Source organism: Molothrus ater, chromosome 3 (assembly GCF_012460135.2).
Source record: "Molothrus ater isolate BHLD 08-10-18 breed brown headed cowbird chromosome 3, BPBGC_Mater_1.1, whole genome shotgun sequence".
NCBI lineage: Eukaryota > Metazoa > Chordata > Aves > Passeriformes > Icteridae > Molothrus > Molothrus ater.
Genome location: NC_050480.2, coordinates 106,929,005 through 106,950,258, shown reverse-complemented (window position 1 = coordinate 106,950,258; position 21,254 = coordinate 106,929,005). Strand labels below are relative to the sequence as shown.

At 42.0% G+C, this 21,254-nt stretch overlaps 1 protein-coding gene across 1 annotated transcript in view; it reads right to left on the bottom strand.

Annotated features, from left to right (window-relative positions):
* Positions 1-1,434: 1,434 nt before the first annotated feature.
* LIN28B (lin-28 homolog B) overlaps positions 1,435-21,254 on the bottom strand; it is a 99,687-nt gene continuing 79,867 nt past the window's right edge. The window contains exon 5 of the mRNA XM_054514416.1: positions 1,435-4,446. Within this exon, the coding sequence (XP_054370391.1) occupies positions 4,077-4,446 (370 nt within the window). The 3' untranslated portion in view covers positions 1,435-4,076. The remainder of the gene's footprint in view (positions 4,447-21,254) is intronic.

Here is a 21,254-nt window from a genome sequence, read left to right as displayed (position 1 = left end):
CAACCACTGGATCTTAAAGAGGCTGTTGATAAAACTAAGCAAAATAAGATCGACGCATTTAACAAGGCTCTGCTTGTTTCTAAAACAATACTCAAATCTCATTAAGACTTCTAGGAAATTAAAATCAGTGCATCTGCACATGTACACATCTTCCCAATTACTTTTATATCTAGCACAGGGGAATACATATATATTTTTATGATAAACATTTCTTACAGATAAATTAATTAAGTTAAAGACTCCATGCGATTTCCCATGTTCTTTTATAATTCTTCTTACAAAGAATGGTACAAGATCTATAAGCACTTTTTTTTAATGGGGTTCTATTAACAAAACTAAGTTAGCAGGAACCAAGCAGGAACTCCAGGATAACACTGGTGCAGAATAAAATGGCTGAAAAAGAAGGCCTACAACGGGAAGAGGTAGGATCTGAATGTGGTATTTGGCACTCCCTGAAAGCTGGCTAAAGGCAAAATATTGCAAATGGTATTACAATGCCAGATCTACCATCAACTGCAGCAAAAAGTTATTTGGCTCTTCCTCCAAATACAAGTCTTCCTCATGGCCTATCTTTTGTAGCGTGTAATTAAATATTGTGACCTCTCCTTGGGGAAGAGCAAAAAATATCTCAAAATGTCCCTTACAATTAAATCACATTGAGCATTTTGGGATGGGGGAAGGGGAGGGAGGGAGATTCTTGCTTCAGGTTTAACCTTATCTCCACTATTGTTAGGAGAAAAATACATCTGTCTGAGCAGATATTGAACTACTTCTCCTCAAACGAGTTTTATTGTGGAGTGCTCTGGCAAGGACAGGCTGGTGAATAGGGGGAAATCTAGCCTGAGCGAATGCTGCCGAATATTAATTTTGTCCTTAGGCATGAAGGAAGAATCCCAAACTCAGTCTGTGCCTCCTCCTTTAAAAGGTTCTTTGCTTATTTGGAGCAGCCAATTGAAAGAGTGTAACTAGATTTTTTTTCCCTACTGCAGCCCAGTGCTAAGTAGTTACCTGCTGCAGCTTATGCTGCGATATGTTTAACTTAGGCATGTACGTTTTTGTCTCTTCTGGAGCTGTATTTATTCCCGTGAACAGTGCCCATAATCCTTTGGACAGAAAAATAAAAACTTTCAAAGAAATATTTGGAAAGGTCTCATAATTTCAAATGGATGCTTCATCTTAAACAAGTATTTACCATAACGTCTGCAGTGGTGAACTAACAGTCACATATTCAGTACAGATAAAAAGTATGTACCATAGATCATACTTTAAGGCCACAGCAGCACAAAGGTGTGTTCATGCAGTAGATATGAGGTAGCCTTTTGCTGTAAACAGAATAATAATTTTATTGTCACCTATGTAAACAAAGTGGGCTTGATGCTTTTGTGTTTTTGTTCTTCCCCCTCCACCCCAATCCCCCATCCCTCCCCTCCTAGAAAAGCCAAGCACCAGTAACTCCAACTGGAAGTCAGTGGGAGCTGTGGTTGCCCAGCATCTCTGAAAACTCAGACCCTGTGGATATAAAGACACAAATGCTCACATAAGCAACCAGTACATAATACCACTTCATCATTTCACAGGAACTTATAATACAAAACGCTGAGATCTGATTATCAGAAACGTAGGTCTATGTCAACTCAGAGGTAGTTACTAACATCAGTACATAATACTTATATAGAGATAAAAAGGTCTAAGACTATTTGGTTTGTTCTGAGTAAGCAGGTCTGTAGACTATTCTGTAAAGAAAAAACATTACGTGGTATATTCCCTGAGCAAAGTTCTTTGTCCTGAGTATGTTATGTAACAGTGATAACATTCTAATATATAAAAATAAAACCTTAAGCTTTCAACAATAAGATAGGGTTTGGTATGTGCTCTTAGCAGTTCAGTCTGACTTTGGTGCACACAGTGATTTCAAACAGCACCTACAAAAATCCACATGTTGAAAACATTTCTTTATCTCAGCTCTGAACTTCTTACATATAAACAGGGAATGACCAGTTTTCAAATCCACAGTTGCCTATTTCTATAAGGAACTTTGGTTTAAATTTTCAAAGTGACCTAAGTTTTGCATCTTTGCTGTTTAACCTGGTTTTTACACCGACTAGAAGGTTAAGCAATGCCACTTTGATTTGTCTACATAATTTAAATAAGTTTACTATCCTTACGTAAGGCAAGGACGTTCTCTATAGATATATCACATTCAATATCGTCAAAGGTAAGCTTTGCATTAGCATTACTGAGAACTTCAGTACAAACCTTGAGATTCTTGCAAACACTGGCAAGGAATTCACACAAAATAATTCTCTCAGAATTGTGCCCTTCACTGAGGAGTTTGATGACTACCTGTTCACTGAAGCAGCAGCAGCAGCACCAGTAAAAGTCTCATCTGGCAGGACAAGTGGGAAGGGGAAGGGCCATGCAGTGAGCCAGCTGCATACCTGTTGTAACCATCGGCTGCAGAGGAGTTACCAGGGTAAGACTTTGGCTCGCTGTAGCCTTTCATGCAGGCTGTTTCTTTAGTTTGATTATCCGAGCTTAAACCTACCCGACACTTTCAAGCTTTAACAGCCTGTGTTTATTGCCAATGTTAAGGATTATACAGGTTTCTCTAATTAACTTACATCCACAATGGGATTTGTCAGAGTACGTTATCTTACGTATGACTTGGTAATTCAAAAGTTACAAATGGAAAGCGACTTGAAGTTTTGATAGGCTCCAACTCTATTAACCCTGAGCAAGGCCTGCAGCCCAGGGAGTCTCACTCTGAGGCCACCAATCTTCCTCCTCTTTCACACAGAAGTGTGTGGTCCTAGGGCACTCTGGACCAAGGCTGGTCAGCTGCAGCCCCCAGTTCACAAGAAGCAGCTGATGCCCAGGGCTTCTGGCAAATCTGCAGGTCCCTCTACTCAGGCTGGTCTGCACCCATGCTGTATCCTCATCTAGGGAGGCCAGCTGAGCAACCCCAAGTGCCCATCAACCTTTAGTCTCTATTCAGCCCAGGATCTCCTTAGCTTTGCATTTTGTTTTCTTGAAAACTCAAACAGACAACAACAACAATAAAAATCCCTAGGGAGTTCTCTCCATGGTATTTCAACAGGAAATAAGGGGGAAGACCCTTCAAATTGAGGGACACTACTTGGGACCAAGAGAAATTGCTGCTGCTGCGGCTACTACTGCCACCAAGGTACCCTAAATGTTCACAGTATACAAATGGCTAACCAGGATGGCATCCTGACACCACTCAAAAGGGTCTGTTTGGTAACAACTTACACATTCTCCCCTACACAACAGACATCTAAATTACAGTTACAATCATATTAATTTAACAAAACGTTTTGAGAAACCATCACAGAAACTACACATTCATTGTCTTTTCTGGAGCTTTAAACTCCTCACCAACAAAGGGTGGTGGCAATGAGAGTCATATTGAGTCATGAAACTGCCCTGCACTGGCATGGGGAGGGGAGGGTTTTGATATTTTGTGGAGATGAAAAAGGAACTAATTCAAATTGATGGTACGGGGGATGTCTTAGTATCTTTAGTACCATATGGCAGCTTTAAAATATGAAAGTATCCTTTGGTTTACAAGACACATAACAGTCTTGATCTCAGTTCTTTGTGTGGTTTATCAGGTTTGGTTTGTTTCTGAGTGAAATTTCAGAAAATTGGGTTTTCTTGTTTGCTTTCTGAAGACGTTTAGAAACTGGTTCTAGGAATGAGTTCAGGAACATTGGGTGGGTACTGTGACTTTTGCTTCACAGTAATGCCTGGTGGGATCTGGAGAATGGTCTGATGGAAAAATATATATTTATAGATATGTACACACACATACACACACATGCACACTCACACATACACACAGAAAGTAAAACATAATGCACCCTGCTCAAATGTATTTTGTTTGGAGTGATTTGTCTATCAAAGAAAAAAAAAACCAAAAAACAACAAAACATTCACAGTTCCTCAACAGTAGTTAAAATTCCAGGTCAGCTACTGATAATGAATTATTTCCCCTGTACTTGCATGAGGTAGACATCCCAAGAGGGTAAAGAAAACGGAACATTATGAAAAATGCATTAAGTTTTTTTCCTTTTCTGAACAGAAGGCCCCTTTCTGTTTGGTTCTTCAGGCGACGCAGACAACTTACTCGACGACACTTCCTGTGGTGACCTGCCCGAGCGCTCCGACATCTCCGGCCTGCCTTCCTGAGAGTACGATGGAGACGAGAAGCCGTGCGTTCCTCCCCCTTCTCTCAGGAAGGCAGAAGTGGAAGGCTGCGGTTCGGCTTCGTGTCTTCCCTGAGAACTGGTGGGCTGCTGCGAGACAGTTTTATGGGGGCAGTTAGCCACCATGTGCATGATGCTCTGACAGTAATGGCACTTCTTTGGCTGCGGAGGTAGACTACATTCTTTAGCGTGGTGGTCGAGGCCACCGCAGTTGTAGCATCTAAAACCAAACAGAGACAGAGATGGAGTTACGCAAGGCAGCGTCCAGCGGGAAGGTTTCTTGCGGGCTCGGGCCCGGCCCCACTAGAGGGCACCAGATCTCCAGCCATGGCCGCCCCGCCGTCCCTGCGAGCCCCGGCACCCGCGTCCCGCTGTCCCGCGCCGAGCGGGGATGCTCCGGCTCGGCCGCTCCGGGAACCAGGGCCCGAGGGACGCGGTGCTGGCAGCCGGGGAAAGGCGAGCCCGAGGAGGGGCGCGGTGCCCGCCCCGAGCCAGGACCGGCTCTGTCCCAGATCCCGGCATTGTCCCAGGGCCCGGCACTGTCCCAGGGCCCGGCACTGTCCCAGAGCCCAGCACTGTCCCAGGGCCCGGCACTGTCCCAGGGCCCGGCTCTGTCCCAGGGCCCGGCACTGTCCCAGGGCCCGGCACTGTCCCAGAGCCCGGCACTGTCCCAGAGCCCAGCACTGTCCCAGGGCCCGGCATTGTCCCCAGGGCCCGGCACTGTCTCAGGGCCCAGAACTGTCCCAGGGCCACGGCTCTGTCCCAGATCCCGGCATTGTCCCAGGGTCCAGCACTGTCCCAAGGCCCGGCACTGTCCCCAGATCCTGGTATTATCCCAGGACTGGCTCTGTCCCCAGATCCCGGCATTGTCCCAGGGCCCAGCACTGTCCTAGGGCCCGGCTCTGTCCCAGGACCGGTTCTGTCCCAGGACCGGTTCTGCCCCACGGCCTGGCACCTCGGCTCCTCAGCCCGGGCACGACAGGCCAAGGCTCCGGGCCAGTGGGGACACAGGGTCTGTAATGGCACTTAGGGCTTCGATTCAAAATAACCTCAGTAAAGTCCGGGCAATAGTCATGAATCTGTTTGTGTGTTTCCTCTCAAAACTCCCAGCCCATGTACACGTGGCTGTGGCCGCGGTGCCACTTTCCGTGGGATGCGCTGCCGGCAGCCGAGGGGTGCAGAGAGGCCCCTCCAGCCACACGGACACAGCTTCTCCCACACTTCTCAGAAATGGCTAAAGCCCACAAAACCTCTTCTATTTAACCTTGTTAGCCAGGGGAGTCCTGAAGAACTCTCCAGCAATTCCTTACTGACTCCTTTGTAACACACACCAGGAACACCAGTTATTGGATTACATTATTCTAACATACGATACAAAGAAATAATTACACGCCTTTGGCACGGTGACCTTATGTCCACCACTGATTTTTCAACTTTGGCTGCTTTTGTATGGTTTCTGTTTCTTTGTTTTATAAAACTTGCACTGAATGCATAGACATTTCATTTCTAATAATCAAACCTTACTGGAAAAAACTAAACCTGGTTTTGTGGGGTTTTTTTTTGCTTTCCTTTAACCACCGACCAATTAAAAACAATTATTTCACAAATACTTAGTCTGTAGAGTCAACTTAAGGATTAAAAAAAAGACTGTAACTATAACTGTGAAGAAAATACTGCAACGTGCTCTGGATCAAGCCCACATAAAGATACGTTACATTTTCAGATTCCTGAAAAGTAACAAAGCACCATTTGACTATTTCACCTAGGATTTAGTAGACCCTACTAGTTTATACAATATCAAGAAGTTTGATCCAAGCAAAGCTTTTGTGTAACTGAAGTCTCACCTACGGAATTTGCTTTACCTTGCAAAGAAATGCTATTGATAAAACCTGCATAATTTAAAAAAAAAGACTGCAAATATGAACATTTGTAATTCCACTCCAAGAAACAATCCTGGCACCTCCCACTTCACATCTCTTCATCACTAGTAGCAAGATACCAATCATATCCTCATTTCCACAGACAAACAAAAAACCAGCACAAGTTGCTCATGGCACGCTGCAAGCCATCATGTCCTACAAGACTGGCCAATAATTTTAAAAAGTTAAATAATGAACAGACCTTCACTGTCCTTTCAGAAATCATTGTGATTTATTGTTGCATCTTCCCTAAAAATGAGTAAGAAGAAACCAAGCCCAGTACAATGAACTCTGCACTTCTACAACAACTGCAGTAATGTATTTTAGGTTCCATTTTGATGTCACCACTGCACTGAAGTTTGATGTGGTTTTTCAGTTGAATTTGAAGACTGTGCTTACACTACTCTGTCTGCATATACGACAGACTAACCCATGAAGACAAACACAGTCTAACAAAGCTTCCCTTGAATCACAAAGAAAATAACATGTACCAGCCCCATTATCACTTAGTATTGATTTCCCTAGCACAGGAAGGGAAATGACATACTAAGTACATTGTAAAATCCAAACATCCTGATCTAAGACCAAAACATCAAGCTTTTTTCTCCTATGGTTAAAAAAATAATTTTCAAGTTATTGAACATTATCCCTCTGACTACTTTTTGCCAAATCATTGCAGGTATTTTCAAATTAGTGACCCTCACTTGGCAGTATGTTCAGCATTCAGTCTTCCTAACTGGCATTCAGCTGTTTCCACCACAAGCTTTCCTAACACCTTCTGAAAAAAGTAGTAAGGAAATAAGCTTTGCAATTAGAGAAATGAAACAACAGCAGGTAAAAATTTTTGAGTGTTTTACTTTCTCCCCTTCCAATAAATACATCTAAGGATTCACAGATGTGGTACTGATTGTAATTAGGTTATATTAGAGAATGATGTTTGTTATTACCTTTGTCATTGGTTTCTAGCAGTGTACTTGTTCCTGGGATAAATGCATTATAGCACAGTATAGCATAGGAGTGTGTAGACATTCTGGAAATTGTGTTTTTTGTCTTAATTCAGGATATGGAACTTTATGGCTGTGAATGCACCAGCACATTTCTTTTCTCCCTTAATACCACAACTATTTAGAACAGTTAAAAAAAAAAAAGAAAAAAGTTTGAAAATAGGGTAAAGGGCCTCAGTAGCAGGATAGGCAGTAGCCATGGACAAATCAATTTAATCAGTCACTGTGGTATGCTCTGTGTTATCCAATTCAGTGGACCATTTCACCTCACCAGTTGGCAAAGAACCTGCTGTCAGGACCCCTGCTTCCATTCAAGCAGCCTCTCTCACCCTTTGCATATATACTCAATCAATACATCCTATTTGCAAAATATTGTAATTCCTTGCATCTATTTAAATTTTCACTGAAATGTCACTGTAAAAGAAAAACTCTGTCACAAGCAGTTGTGACAAGCAGTTGTGATTAAACTCTGATTTGGTTTTTTGGGGATGTTTTTTGTTACCAACCAATTCAAGCATCTGGGTAAAGTGTCACATTAAAGTACATATGTGCCAGCCAGGGTGTGCCTAGACTTACAGAGGAGGGTGATATTTATTCAGTTCTTTTAACTATTTATTCATTCCTCGTCAATCACTCTTGCCAGGAGAACAGATCACACCTTACTCTGAAACGCCTTCCCTTTCCAAGGGATTTATCCCAAAATGGAGGTGGTCAGCCACCTCAGAGCTCACAAATGACAGCATGGCACCATCCCCAGGCATTAAGGTATGTCATTAACCCTTTCATCCTCAGCACTTCAGCCCTTTGCTCCTCTCTGCTGCCTGTACTTATGTTACAACATCACGAAAGCTGAGAGCACGATGTGCACATGGGAGCTCACACATTCACATCTCCACCTACACACATACACAGAACAATACACAAGCTGATCCTGCCATGAAAACTGACCAATTCTCATTCCACTCTGCTCTCAGAAACTCCAGATTAGTGCAACCATAGCAAGTACCTCTTCTCTTCTGAAGCACCACGGAAAGAATGTATGTTAGCTTAAACACAAGTTTATATGTAAATTCTACCGTGAGGTGAATAAAACACAAAAAGCCCTTAAATGTGCAATTATAATAGAATCAGCACTTACAAAGAACAAAAGTAAGAAGGATTTGTTAAAATAGGATTGTCTTTCTCACAGTAGGCTTCCATGATTTGCTAGCTAGCTTCAGGCTCAAAAATATAAAGAGATGGCAATTATCTTAACGGGAAATCCTTTCTTCTCTACAGCACTGACAGGAAGGTGAATCAGGGTGATTTTTTTATATAAAAAAGATGAATATCTTAATAGAGGAACACCTTGAGGAACTTGTCTAGCATTATATTTCAATACTCTCAAAAAAGCTGAAACAGTAATACCCACTAATGAAGAAAGAAGAGAGCATATAGCAAGGTTAAGAAAACCTCCTAAATTCTCCTTCACTATGGATTTGTGATTGCATAAAACTATACATATTAAAGGAAACATGAAGAAGCAGAAGTGTACAGATTCCAACATAAAATATGCCGAATTAATTGCACAAAGCTGATGACTGAAATTGATTAGAAATACTCAATTTCACAACCAAATAATATCATCTAGTCTTTAGCCTTTTTTTCTTGTTCCAGCAATCAGATACTCCTACTCAGGAAGCACACCCCAGCCCTAAACTTTTTAAAACAACAATACCCTTGCCTTGCAAATACATTTTCCATAGTAACAACTCAGATGGGTTAAGCAGCACTAGTTAAACACAACTACTTGCTTCTTTGAGCTGTTTTATAATATAATTTAGATGATAATCCAATCAATACATATGACAAGTAGAGAAAAAATATGTGTAACCCCAGACTGTTATCTGTTGAGAGAAAAAACTGTAAAATTACCCTAGTGACTGACTTGGGGGAGGGGAGGCAGGGAATAAGGGGTTAACATCTAACAGGGATAGGAAAGGGAGGGAAGGGGGTACACTCAGAGGAAGACTAAAATAATTCACCAGGATATACCCCACACCAATTCCTCTTTTGTTATTCCTTTCTGAATGCTATCAGACCACAAAAAATGCTTCTTGGCTAACAATACTCCATCTTGCAACATTAATGCCTTGAAAACGGCAGCGTGTGCACGTGAGATGCTGTTACAATACACTGAATGCAACTGTGCAGTTAAAGCACAAAGGAAATGTTTAAAATCGTACCTAAATGTGCTGTCCTTTTCTGCCATTACTTTCACAACATACCTAAAGAAAGGCAGATGCAACAGGCAGCAGATCACTTCAATGATTCTATTTTGTAAATGGCTGTAAAGGGAAGTTAAACTATCCATGATCTAACAGAGAAATGGGTCTTAGACATAACTAAGAGTTCCTCAGTTTAAGGCTACAGTGACTTGTCATGAAAATAAGGCCATGAAATACTGCAAAGGGATGATTCTCACTATCTGGATGTGACACTTAAAAAAGCTCAGGGTGCTTGCTCAGATACCACCTGGGACAAGTGAGAGAGACCTCCCACACCTCAGCAGGTGTTGGAGGATCCTCAGAAAGGATCTTCCCTGACTATTGAGCATCTGCTAATTTCAAATTGTCTGTGCTGCAGCTTGAAAAGCCAGGTTGGATGGGACTCTAAACAACCTGGTCTAGTGGAAGGTGTCCCTGCCCGTGGCAGGGGAGGTTGGAACTAGATGGCTTTAAGGTTCCTTTCTACCCAAAGCATTTTGGTGAGCTAACAAGACACACAGAAGATGAGTGGAATGTACACTCTGCTCGTGCCCTCTGACAGGGAAATGGATGGGATGTTTCTGCTCACACGTGCATTGCTGGGGTTTACACCACTCTGGTTATCAACCTTTAATTCTTAAACTGTAGCTGAATGCAGGAGAGAATACAGCCAAGTTTGAAAACACTCTAAACGGCTATTAGAATTAAAAGTAGTGAATACTGAAATACTACTGAAATAATAATTAAGGTCAAGTGAAATTATCTTGTTAAATAAACTAGAGAAAGGAATATTTACAATCTTCATCAGAGCATTTATGGCTTGTCCATCAAGCAGGCTTACAACGAGGAAGAAAACCTCACTAGCACCCTCATCTATCAATCCATAGGAAAAAAAATCAGTTTAATTTTGAAACTGTAAGTATTTTTAATCAAGAATGTTGTTAAACAGTGTATTGTCAATGCAGAAAATGGCACACTGGTGCCACATTTAGATTTGTGTTGGTCCTGTGAGTATTTGCTACCCTGAACTTCTCGTTCATGCAAAACACTGTGCAGAGGCAACATGCTGGGAAAGTTAATTGCAGGCTGGCGTTCTTCAGTGAAATTCAGTTAGAAAATTTCCTGTGCTTTACTAGCTTTTTGAGATATTTAACAGGAATATAAAAAAAAGATGACCTCTTAAAGAAAAAAAAAAGATTAAATACAATAAAAATTCTCACCCATCTATTATTTGTCCTGTGAATCCTACAACTCATGAGAATGTACCAGAGATCCAAGACTTTCCATTTTGTGAGTAAAACAAGGTCCCTCCTTTTTTTTTAAGCTTGCCTTCTTTTATTTTACAGATAGCCCCATCACGCTGACACAAACCCGCACTGTCTGCGAGGCTTCCAATAACACAGGGTGGAATATTGATGATGTTTACTCTTGTTACAAATAAATAAATAAAAATGCTCTGTTGTAAACTCATCAGATCGACTAGTTTTCTGTGGTTAGTTCTAAATCAATCTATTTTCCCCAGTGTATCACAGAAGTATTATCAATAGGTTACGGTCTTTTGTTGCTCGGGTTTCCCCTCCCCCTTCCCCCCAACAAAGAAGCTGACAAACAACGTGGGGCATTTGCCTGATAAATCAGGCCTGTCAGGATACAATTTAGCTTAAGTTCACGAGGAAATAAAATTGTTTAAAATCTGCTAATACAATTTTACTGGAAGGTGATGGGGTTTGTTTCGGTTTTTTTTACAGCCAAGAGCAACAATGGAACAGAAAGGTGGTTCAAAAAGCACAAAATGCAGCTTTTTCTCCACAAAAATGGAAAGGACTGCAGAGACAGCAGATCTTAAAAAATAACTTCAACAATGTCGTTTCCATTCTTCCTTTCCACCAAACCTTATCTCTACTATCCACTCAGCTCCCTTTACAGGCATGGAGGAAAATTATTTTTCACACAATCACACAAAAATCCTTAAGAAATTCATCCTCATGGAGGAATGATTTGGATGCATTTTCATTTATTACAACAAAAGGGTTTTCTTTATATTAAGAGCTAAAAACTCCTGAAATAACAATTTGCAAAAGTGAAGCTTTGTTTCTAAATAACATGAAAGATGGTTTTGCTCCTATAGCATCAATATAGCATGGAAAGAATGTGTGTATTTTAATGGCTTTAATCCATCCAGATAAAGCAGATAAAAAATCAGCGATGGTTTAAGGAAGTTATGTTTTAAACAGTCATATATCACACATTTCAAACATGAAATGATTTCAAGTAAGTCTACTACTGCAAATCTTTTTGCACTATGAAACCACACACACAAATACTCTCACCACAAATTTCCCTTGTAAGCATTAATTTCTGTGGGAATAATAAAAGAGCCCAGTTTTTCAACAAGAACAGCTCTGTATGCAGTAATTTTTTTTAAAGTACACATTTTGCACAGTTGCTGCTGGTGGTGGCAAGGCTGCCTGGGCTCTGCTCTGGGCACTGCTGCTGTGTGCACCCACGTCTGCAGCGCTCTGCCAGAGCCAGCTGGGCTGGCCAGGGCTGAGCAGACCTCGCTGCCTGTGCCTGAAAGCACTGCTGAGGGCCCCTGTTTACAGAAGCCTGCCTCGGTAACACTAGAAGCCTTTCACAGAGGTGCCTTGAGCCTCCTGGCCATGTGGATAAGGATGCATGCTGCATAAAACCGGCTCAACTCTTTCTGGGTCAGTGAGGTGCTGGTCATGAGCTAAGAGGCATGCCTGACCTTATCTGCCTCTCAGCAGAGCTGGTTCCAGGGTTTCCACATCCACTGATCAGTTAATCCACAGATGAGATAAAAAGGCAGTAGGTAACTGGGAATCGGTTGTTAAAAATTGCATTTTCAATTTTGTTCCTTATTTCATCACTAACATTAGCAGCAAATACAACAAATACAGCAAATGCACGTGACGCCAACTCACAACAGCAGGAAACAGCAAATGGCATCCTGGCAGTAGGGTGGAGCACTGAAGCAAGCCACAGTAGAGAAAGAGGAAGAAAAAGGTTGTTCTGGAAGTTCATAACCTATTCTTCCTCCCCAAATACCAGTTGTGAGTGGTATGACTTTAGGTACCTTCTATAAATCAGTTTCATGCACAAAGTTTCAGAAATACCTGATGACAGGAGTATGGACTGACTTAGATGCTGGCCTTGAAATGGATTCTCCTATTACATACACTGAGTTAGATGGCTTGCATGAATACAGGCTTCATGAGTGTTAAGGATTGCAGGATTTAACCAGCAGCTCACATTTTCATTTCATTCTTCAGAAGCAAAGGGATGGTTACTGTCTCTATGACACACTCTCTATGAGGAGACCATGCCAGCTATCTCTGTAGGGGTTCTTTCCAGAGCTAATGGCACTGATTAAGTCATGTCACATGAATCACATGGAGGGCTTCCCATCCCAAATGTGGAACAAAAGGGCATCAAACATGGTGCTTAGTTTTGAAATGGCACCTGTAAGTTCACACATTCAATACCCACAAGAACAATTAAAGAATTCAGATGCTCTATAGCCACACTTTAATGGTAAGGAAAATCTGCATCACTCTGATTGCACTGACTGAGAAAGGAAGCAGTCACCTTATTCACTTTTCTCAACTTGCATCATAAGATGTCTAAAATGGACTAGCTTCATATATTGACATTATTACTAAATGGCTGGGCTGAGCATTTTCTGTAACATATTTTTAAGAGGCTTTCAGTATCTTGAAGAAAAAAAATATTTTGTAACTTTCACATTAAAATGCGGAAGCAACAGTAAAGCGTGAAAAGAGGATTTTGGCTGCAACAGGATTAAGCCTTATATGTTAAGGCTTTTAATTCCCACCTGAGGCAGGTATTCTTGTTGTCCCACACTGCCTGATCCCTGAGCATTAAAAGAGAAATAATGCCATTTTCTACTATTCTGCCCTATATCACCACCAGATTAATCCTCATCGTTAATTCTCACTATTAATTGTGTACATAAGAATATAAAGCAATTTATGCATATAAAAATTATTGTTAATTCAGAATTTGGTGTATCCTTTTTCCTTGTTTGGCCTCAGAATGGCAAATCTCATGTGCATGTTTAATACTTATATCTCTGAATTTTGTTAATTCTGTGTACAGTTAAAAATAATGGAACAAAAATAGTTTCCCTATATGTTGTAAACACTTTATCCTCTTGGCTGGGATTATTTAGATTAAGTGATATCACTGCAGTAAAATTATAACAATGAAGTTAATAAAAGTTTTCTTAAATATTGCTAGTTCCCAGCAACAGAACATCTTAATGGTCTTAGTTCTGATGTCAGTCACAAGGGCATAGATCCAGAGCAATTTTTATGACTTCACCGAACTTATTTTCGGGTCTCTTTAATAATGTAACACAGAAAACTTCCCACTGTGTACAAATTCTGAAAAGTCACACAGCAGCAGCCAAAGCTGGTTGCAGAGGTCAGGCTGGTACAAGCTGTGAGGCCAGGGAACAATGTAGGCTGAAGCTCCTTCATTCCACCTGTAAATTTGTGTTTGCTGGTTGATGTAACATTTGAAAGCAGAACACAGCATAAATCACAAAGAAAACCAAAGAATTGTGGCAAGAGTAGAGGAATGATGTGTCTTCTGCCCATTTTTGCTCAGCCTTTCAGCCTAAGAAAGAATGAATTATCTCAAAATTAAGGACGTTTATAGGCCAGGGCCAGCTTTTCTGGCAGAACTGATGAACTCTGAATTAGGAGATTGGATAAAATAGGAGCCCTACACTTAAATAAAATGTTTGAAAGCAAAGAACAATTCAGATAAGAGCACCTCAGTTGTGATCATGGCAGGGGAAGAACAGATTACAAGCTGGACATTGAGTAAAGCTGCCACAGGAAAACACAGTGGATATGTTCACTGAACACAGCACAACCAACTTCGTGTAGTTTTGATCAGAAATTCACACCCAAGCTGCAACTCCAACTATGAAAGCCCTGAATTTACAATTTTGAAAGCAGTCACAAACCAGAGGAATGATTAATGTCAGCATCCTGTCTGTGTTTTAATAATTCATTTATACTCTGAAACAGCCCTCCAGTTATCCAGTAGCACTCACTGTGCAAGGCAGGAACAATGTACATTAAGAGTGGAAGTGCACAGAGGCAGAAAGGGCAACATATTTTAATGCAAGCCCAAAAGTTGTTAGTGATAAATCAAGACCACTGGTAGGGGTGGAGGAAGGCATGTGTGTCTCTGCAGTCACTCAGTGAAGTGTGCAAAGGCCACAGGAAAGAATTGGGGAACGGTTACAAGGGGATTGCTTACAAGTTCTTCCAATTTGGAAGGAAAATCTTGACTTCCAGTAAAATAGAGGATTACTGAGTTATGCTGGTAGCCTGTCTGCTCTCCTCAGATCCCAGGCTCTGGGGCACGTTAGAATACACAGGAAGGTGACTGTGACATACTGCAGGGGCTAGGAATGGAACATATAACATGTCAAATCCATAGGACTTCATTAGCCCTGACTGAAACTCAGCTTCTTCCTGCTTTAATGATTATTTACCATACTGCCACAAGGTTATGGAGACAGTTCTTACTATTCATTGAGCTGTTAATTATTCTAGTGACAGATCTACTGCAGGAAAAATTGAGAGTATCCTTCTGCCACAAGACCTTAAAATATCACAGCTGAGACAGGGGATTTGAACTCACAGCAAACCGAATTTATCATTTTTTTCATTCTGGATAAACACTCAGCACTTGAGGAAGGAGGGAGCTCACTGGCAGGCAGTGTGAGGGAGCACAGCTTCTCAGCACCAGGCTGGAGCAGTGGCAGTGTCCTCCAGTGGCAGGGTCCTTGCCCACAGCTGCTCCTGAGGAGGGGCACATGGGTGCCACAATCCTTAGTGAGTGCAATAACAAATGTTCTGGCTGTGGGTGTTGGATATCTGTATCACTGCACCAATGAAAAAACCAAACCACCAATCTCAGGAGCTGCTTTGTAGCTGAACTCTTCACCCTCTGCACCCTATGGAATCCCAGAGCCTCCATCACTGCCTGTCCTTGTCAGGTACAGTCTCCCCCACATCTTGTGCTGCTTCCATCACTGTGTGTAATGCCCCAGTCTTGCAACTGGTCACTGACCCTCGTTCCACAAAGAGTGAAGATAAGAAACCTGGGTGTCTCACCTTCAACCTACTAATCCTCCTTGAAAGGCTGAACAACCATCTGAAGATTACAGCAACCTGCTGATGGTGGGAAGATTTGCATCCAAACTTGTCTTTCACACTGGGGAAGGTATGTGGTGAACTGGGGGACCTTTTGAGTAGGTTAGAAGTGTTCTCACTGGCTTGGGCCATACAAGTGAAGAGGAGAACTCAGAAGCTAACCTGGTAATTCCTGAGGGACTCAGCTGTAAAAGCTGGAGCACAGAGTTGCTGCTGTCCAGTAAAAACCCACCTGACACAAGACACAGACAGCAAGTTAAATTTGGCAATTGAGTCTCCTGGAGGCACCTAAACATCAAATCTAGGAACCAAATGCCTTTTGTGAGGTTGGAAATAGTCACACCTGAACAGTGTTAGCCATAGAAGACAAGGGACCAGACCTTTAGAAATCTGTCACTTCCTACAATATTCCTGGATACTTCCAGGAACAAATGAATTGTTTATTAAACCAATCTCTCTCTTGAAAACCTAAAAGGACTTTGCTCCTAAGCAAGATCCCTTTGGCTCTCCTCCTTACAAACCTTCTATCCAAAATATCCAAATTTCCTGGAAATACACAATCCCACATAACCACAAAATGAAGGGAAACTGTGTCTGCCACCCAGGACTCTGGATTTCAAGCACAGCCCACAAACTTCCCTTATGAAAAGTCTCATCCTTCCCAGGCTCAGAAGCTGGTGATAGAAACTTCTTTCTCTGTCACAGGCAGCCTCTGTGACACAGTTAGATATAATCAAATGCTTACAGGTATTTAAATGCCTAAGTCCCACTGACTGCAGAGCTAAGCAAGGTCCTCATAGCTTAAAATATCTGAGTCTGTGCCCCTCAGGACTATATCTGGTACACCAAGGAAAGTTATGGTACAACAAAGTACAACCCTGTGGTGATCAGGCCACAAATTGCCATTCACTAGTGCAGGAATTCAGCACATCCTGAAAAATGCATAAAATACCTGATTTTAAAACTGTTCTCTTTGTTACAGCTATTTCACCACTGTCCAACTATTATCATGAAAAGTCATAGACAAGTTGTGAAAAGTAATTTCAATTACATCAGAAACATTACACAGAAAATGAGGGCTATCATGACCTTAATTGGACTTCACATAAATGCTGAAATCCCCTCCACAAGTCCCTCTTGGCAGGCAGAACAGATTTGAGAATTAGATGAAGAAAGCACACACTTTCTAAATGATGAAAAAATCTAAACTAGAATGTCCTCAATAAGCTACTGTGCTTAGATTTCATTCCAGTTTCCTGCAAAGCTTTGCACAGTGAGTGCCACCACTGCTTGCTGTCTTGGCAGCATCAGGAGCAGTTCCCAGGGTGCCCTTCTGTTTTCATACTCTGTACTGCAAAACAAGCCAGCAACAGTGTGCTGTGCCAGGCAGAATGCAGGGAGTGTCAGGGACCCTGCTCCAATGCTGCAAACCATCCAGAACCATCAGCAAGTGACCAGGACTCCAGCTCAACTATTTTGCATTGCATTCACAGCTTTTCCTTGGGTAATGTAAAAATAAGTGGAAGATAATTACTGAGTAAACAGCCTCCTTTCCAAGAAGAATGCTTCCAAAGGCATATAAACTGCTTTCAAAAACTGCTAAGGATGATCCCTGTGATGATCCATGCAGTCACTAAAATGCTAGCCAATTCTCAAAGGAAAAAAATTCAGTTAATTCACTTACTTTTTTTTTTCCCCCTATTTGTAGCATTTATTTAGCTTGCTTCATATCACACCTCCAGTTTTGAGACAAAATCATAAATCATTGCATTGGCACAACTGTGGGTGTGATAAACACTGTCAGGAGGTGGGAGGGAGTAGATTAAGCAATGCAATTCCCATTGTCCTCAAACACTCTTGCAGAGGAACTACAATGTGGAACAGGCACACTGTCTGGGATTTACCCCTGGTCACAGCACACACATGGCTTTCACACAAATCTGTACTGGATTTCTATCTGGATTCATGAATTTGTCAATATCATAATATCCCATCTGATCCCCAGCAGTAGGGGATGTGAGAGTGTATGTGAAGAGTGGATGAAAGAATCACACACTCCAAGTCCAGGCAGAAGATGCAGATGTTCAGCTTAGTTTTGTGTGGCTGTGGCTGAATTTCCTTTCAGTTAGAGACAATGAGCTGGAAAAGAACTTAACTGACAAAAAGTAGCTGAGCTGTGTGCTTTGAGTTAAATACACTCTAAATATAGTGCACAGAGATGCTTAACATCCCTCCTCTAAGGAAATAGGTTTTTACACCATTCTTTTACATATTCCCCATAAATCAACCAGACCCATTTCAGGCTAACTAATGCTTTTTTTATAAACTGTCCCTCCACTCATGCAGAGCATAGCTGGGGCACTTCCCACTTCATGCTCATGCAAGCTGCAGCTGGACATATGCTTTTACTTGCAGCCTGACTATTTTCCTTCTACCCCTTCAGGTTCTGCCTTGCTGTGTTATTCTTTCTTCATTTTCCTACCACTGCAATGCTTCATGTGGAAGCACTGCACCTGTCAGGGCTCAGCAAGAATAGTTCTCTATTTTCCTTTTGAGGCTATTGTTAAGGTAGGGCTTGAGTAAAAAGCTGCTGCTCATGGACAGACCAGCAGCTAAAAAGGGATAGGAGAAGGGAATGTCAATGGTTTGTCACCAATTACATGAGATAACTTCTCAGCTCAATTTATTTTGCCTGTAGTTACCTCAAATTCAGTGGGCAGGAAACCTTTGAGAGGAGCTTGGCAACTTTGACATGCCTCTCAAATTTACAGTATTGTAAATTTGTAAAACTACTGCATGTTTCAATAATCATGGCTATGATTACAGGACTGATGCATATAGCCAGAAACTCAAGTGTCATGTTCTAGGTTTCCTGTCTTTGCAAGAGAGATGAAAAGGCAGCACAGAGGGGCCATAAGGGTGGGTCAGGAAGCTGAACAACTGAGTAAGAAGAGAGATAAACAAGAAGAGGGTCATCCACACCAAGCCCCTTATTAAAGGCAAGGGAGGCCATCAGCAATGGCACTGTCTCACCTGCTGGAAAAGCCTGGAAGGCACAAAGCAACTGCTCAGCCCTGGTGAGGCTGATGCCAACCCTTCTGCAGCATGCTCAGGAGGAAGTGTGTCCCATCACAGCAGTACTGGCACAGCTCAGCAAGGAGGAAGCTCAGAATGGCATGAGCTGAAGGCCTTCCCACGTGAGCCTGCTGACACTGCCAGGATAACTGCGAGTCAACCATGTCTGCTGGTCTTATGGTATGCAAGTTTAATTGAATAACTTCAAGAGCAGCATTAATTTCTGTTCCTCTACTGAACTCACAATTCATGGTCAAAGGCAGCCAAGATGGCCAGGTCATCCAGGGCAACACTCACTCCATTCTGAGGAATGCCTTGCACAGCTCTGCAGCAACAATAGTCTGTCCTCACTCTGTAAATTACCTTAGCTCTTTACCATGGATTTAACTGCTCAAATGCTTGTCTTACAGACAAAATAGCTTTGAGATTCAATTATCAACTTTGATATTCATTCAATAACAACTTTGATTTTTACTGAAGAATGGGACACTATAGAGGATGCTTGGGTTCCCTTAAATATGTCAAAGCTGAGACAAAGAACCTGATTTCTGCAAAATGCTGGGATAATTCCCATGCCCTATTATATTCAATGGCATAGAAGTTAACAGGCCAACATACCTGTTGACATACCACTGCCTCTCTAGAGCAAAATGTTTTTAGAGGTTACCTGCCATGGTTAACTCTGCTACTATTTAAGTACTTTGGTGCCTCTGAAAGCAGAGTGCTTTACAACAGAATACACCTATATGTATCAATATCCCTTTTAGCTTCAATGTATAGTTTGAAGTTTTGAGGTTTTCATGTCAGAAATGCTGGTGTCAACATTTCTAGGGCCTCAAATGATTTCTGCTGTTACTGAATCCAGCCTCTAATATTACCGTGCCCGTAAATTACTTGGAGTAAAAAATATTCAACTGCAATTCTAGTTTGTTAACAGGATTAAAAAAAAAGATTTAGGAAAAAAAATCTGCACTTGGAAATAGTACTTTAAAATGATCTAAATGCTACCACTCTATATCTTTGAAAGAGCAATACCAAATGTGCTTACCACACATCTTAGGCGACTCTTGCCGCGTGCGTTTAGAGTGGTGCTCCCTTCGGTCTGGCTCCAAAGTTAAAGCATCTGAAGTGTAAATTGTGTGTGACACAGCCAAGGAAACCCACTTTACTTTAACCTTGTTAATGGCGAGCCAGATGGAACCGCTGAGGCCACCCATTGTTCGGGTTGCATTTTTTTGTAATGCCATGGTGTAGGTCCACAGGGCCTCATGAATTCCCCTCCTCTGAATATATACTGTGCTGTTAAAGGCACTGAAAGGATCAAGCTCTGCTCTGAGAGCAGCTGGCTTTGTATTTTTTTAATGGTTGTTAGCAGCAGCAGCAGGTCCATTCTACTCCCCTATTCTTCCTCTGCCCTTCTTAAAATCCTGATCTGTTGGTTCTTGAGGGAAACCAAACCCTAACTCTGACCTATATAGCACATCATACATTACCTCAGGGTCATTACCCCAAATATTCATCAAAAGCTTCAGATTCTCCCTCCCTTGCAGCCTCAGATCCTGCCCCAGCAGTTCTTAATCACACAAGTAATCATCACTGACTTCATCAACAGTCAGGTTGTAATTTCTTTCCTACCAAACCCAGGTAACCTGTGAGTGCATCATTTTTGTTAATGACCATTGCCTTCTGAAAATTTGGTCAAATTTTCCTGTCTTGACCTCCTTTGTGCCTTTAAGATGAAAAAGGAAGTAAGAGGAGTTTGAGCAAAGACAGCCCACAGCCAATGACTCAGCCTGAGAAATAAGGGGGTACTTGCAAATTGTTACATGCCAAGACCCGTTTGAACAGCATTTGTGATGTAGAAGATGATACCTCGCAGTGCCAGGGCAATGATGCAGAATTGTCAAACATTTGCTGATGAAAAGCTGCAACACATGACTTAACAGAGGTAATAGAAAACCCACGAGACTACAGCTGGCTGCCTAGCAGGTTTCCAGTTGCTGTGCAAGATAACATAATTTTGGGAGAGAGGAGTACTGTTCTCCCGGTCTACTCCAGCTGTGGTGCATGCTGCTCTGCACAGGATGAGAAAAGCACAAAGCCATCTCTCCAGCCCTTCCTACCCAATGGGCCTGCCATCAGGAAAGCAAACTGCATCTCAGGAAAAGGAGGCAGTAGCCAGGAATTACTGAATTGCACCACTGAGCAGCAGACAATGTGCCTCCCCCTCTGCAGAGGACTTGACACTGCAGTTAGCACAACCTGTGAATGGCACTAGAGGGATGCTGCAAACAATTATCTGTTCTTACAGAAACTGCACAAAGGCTTTGGCAACACTGAGGTTGAGCAGGCTATTAAAAGAGCTGAGAAACCATAATCAATACTTTAGAGGAAATTCCCTGATCTGTTCAAAGTGGTTTGCTTTTGCACTACACTGGCACAGTAAGGCAGGGAAGGAAATCCTACTACCTGATTCCCAGGCTCATCTGGTATAGGAGACACACTACTCATTGAAATATATTATACCCCTGCCATTCCCAGTTAGTCTGTGTGCCTTTAGGAAGGG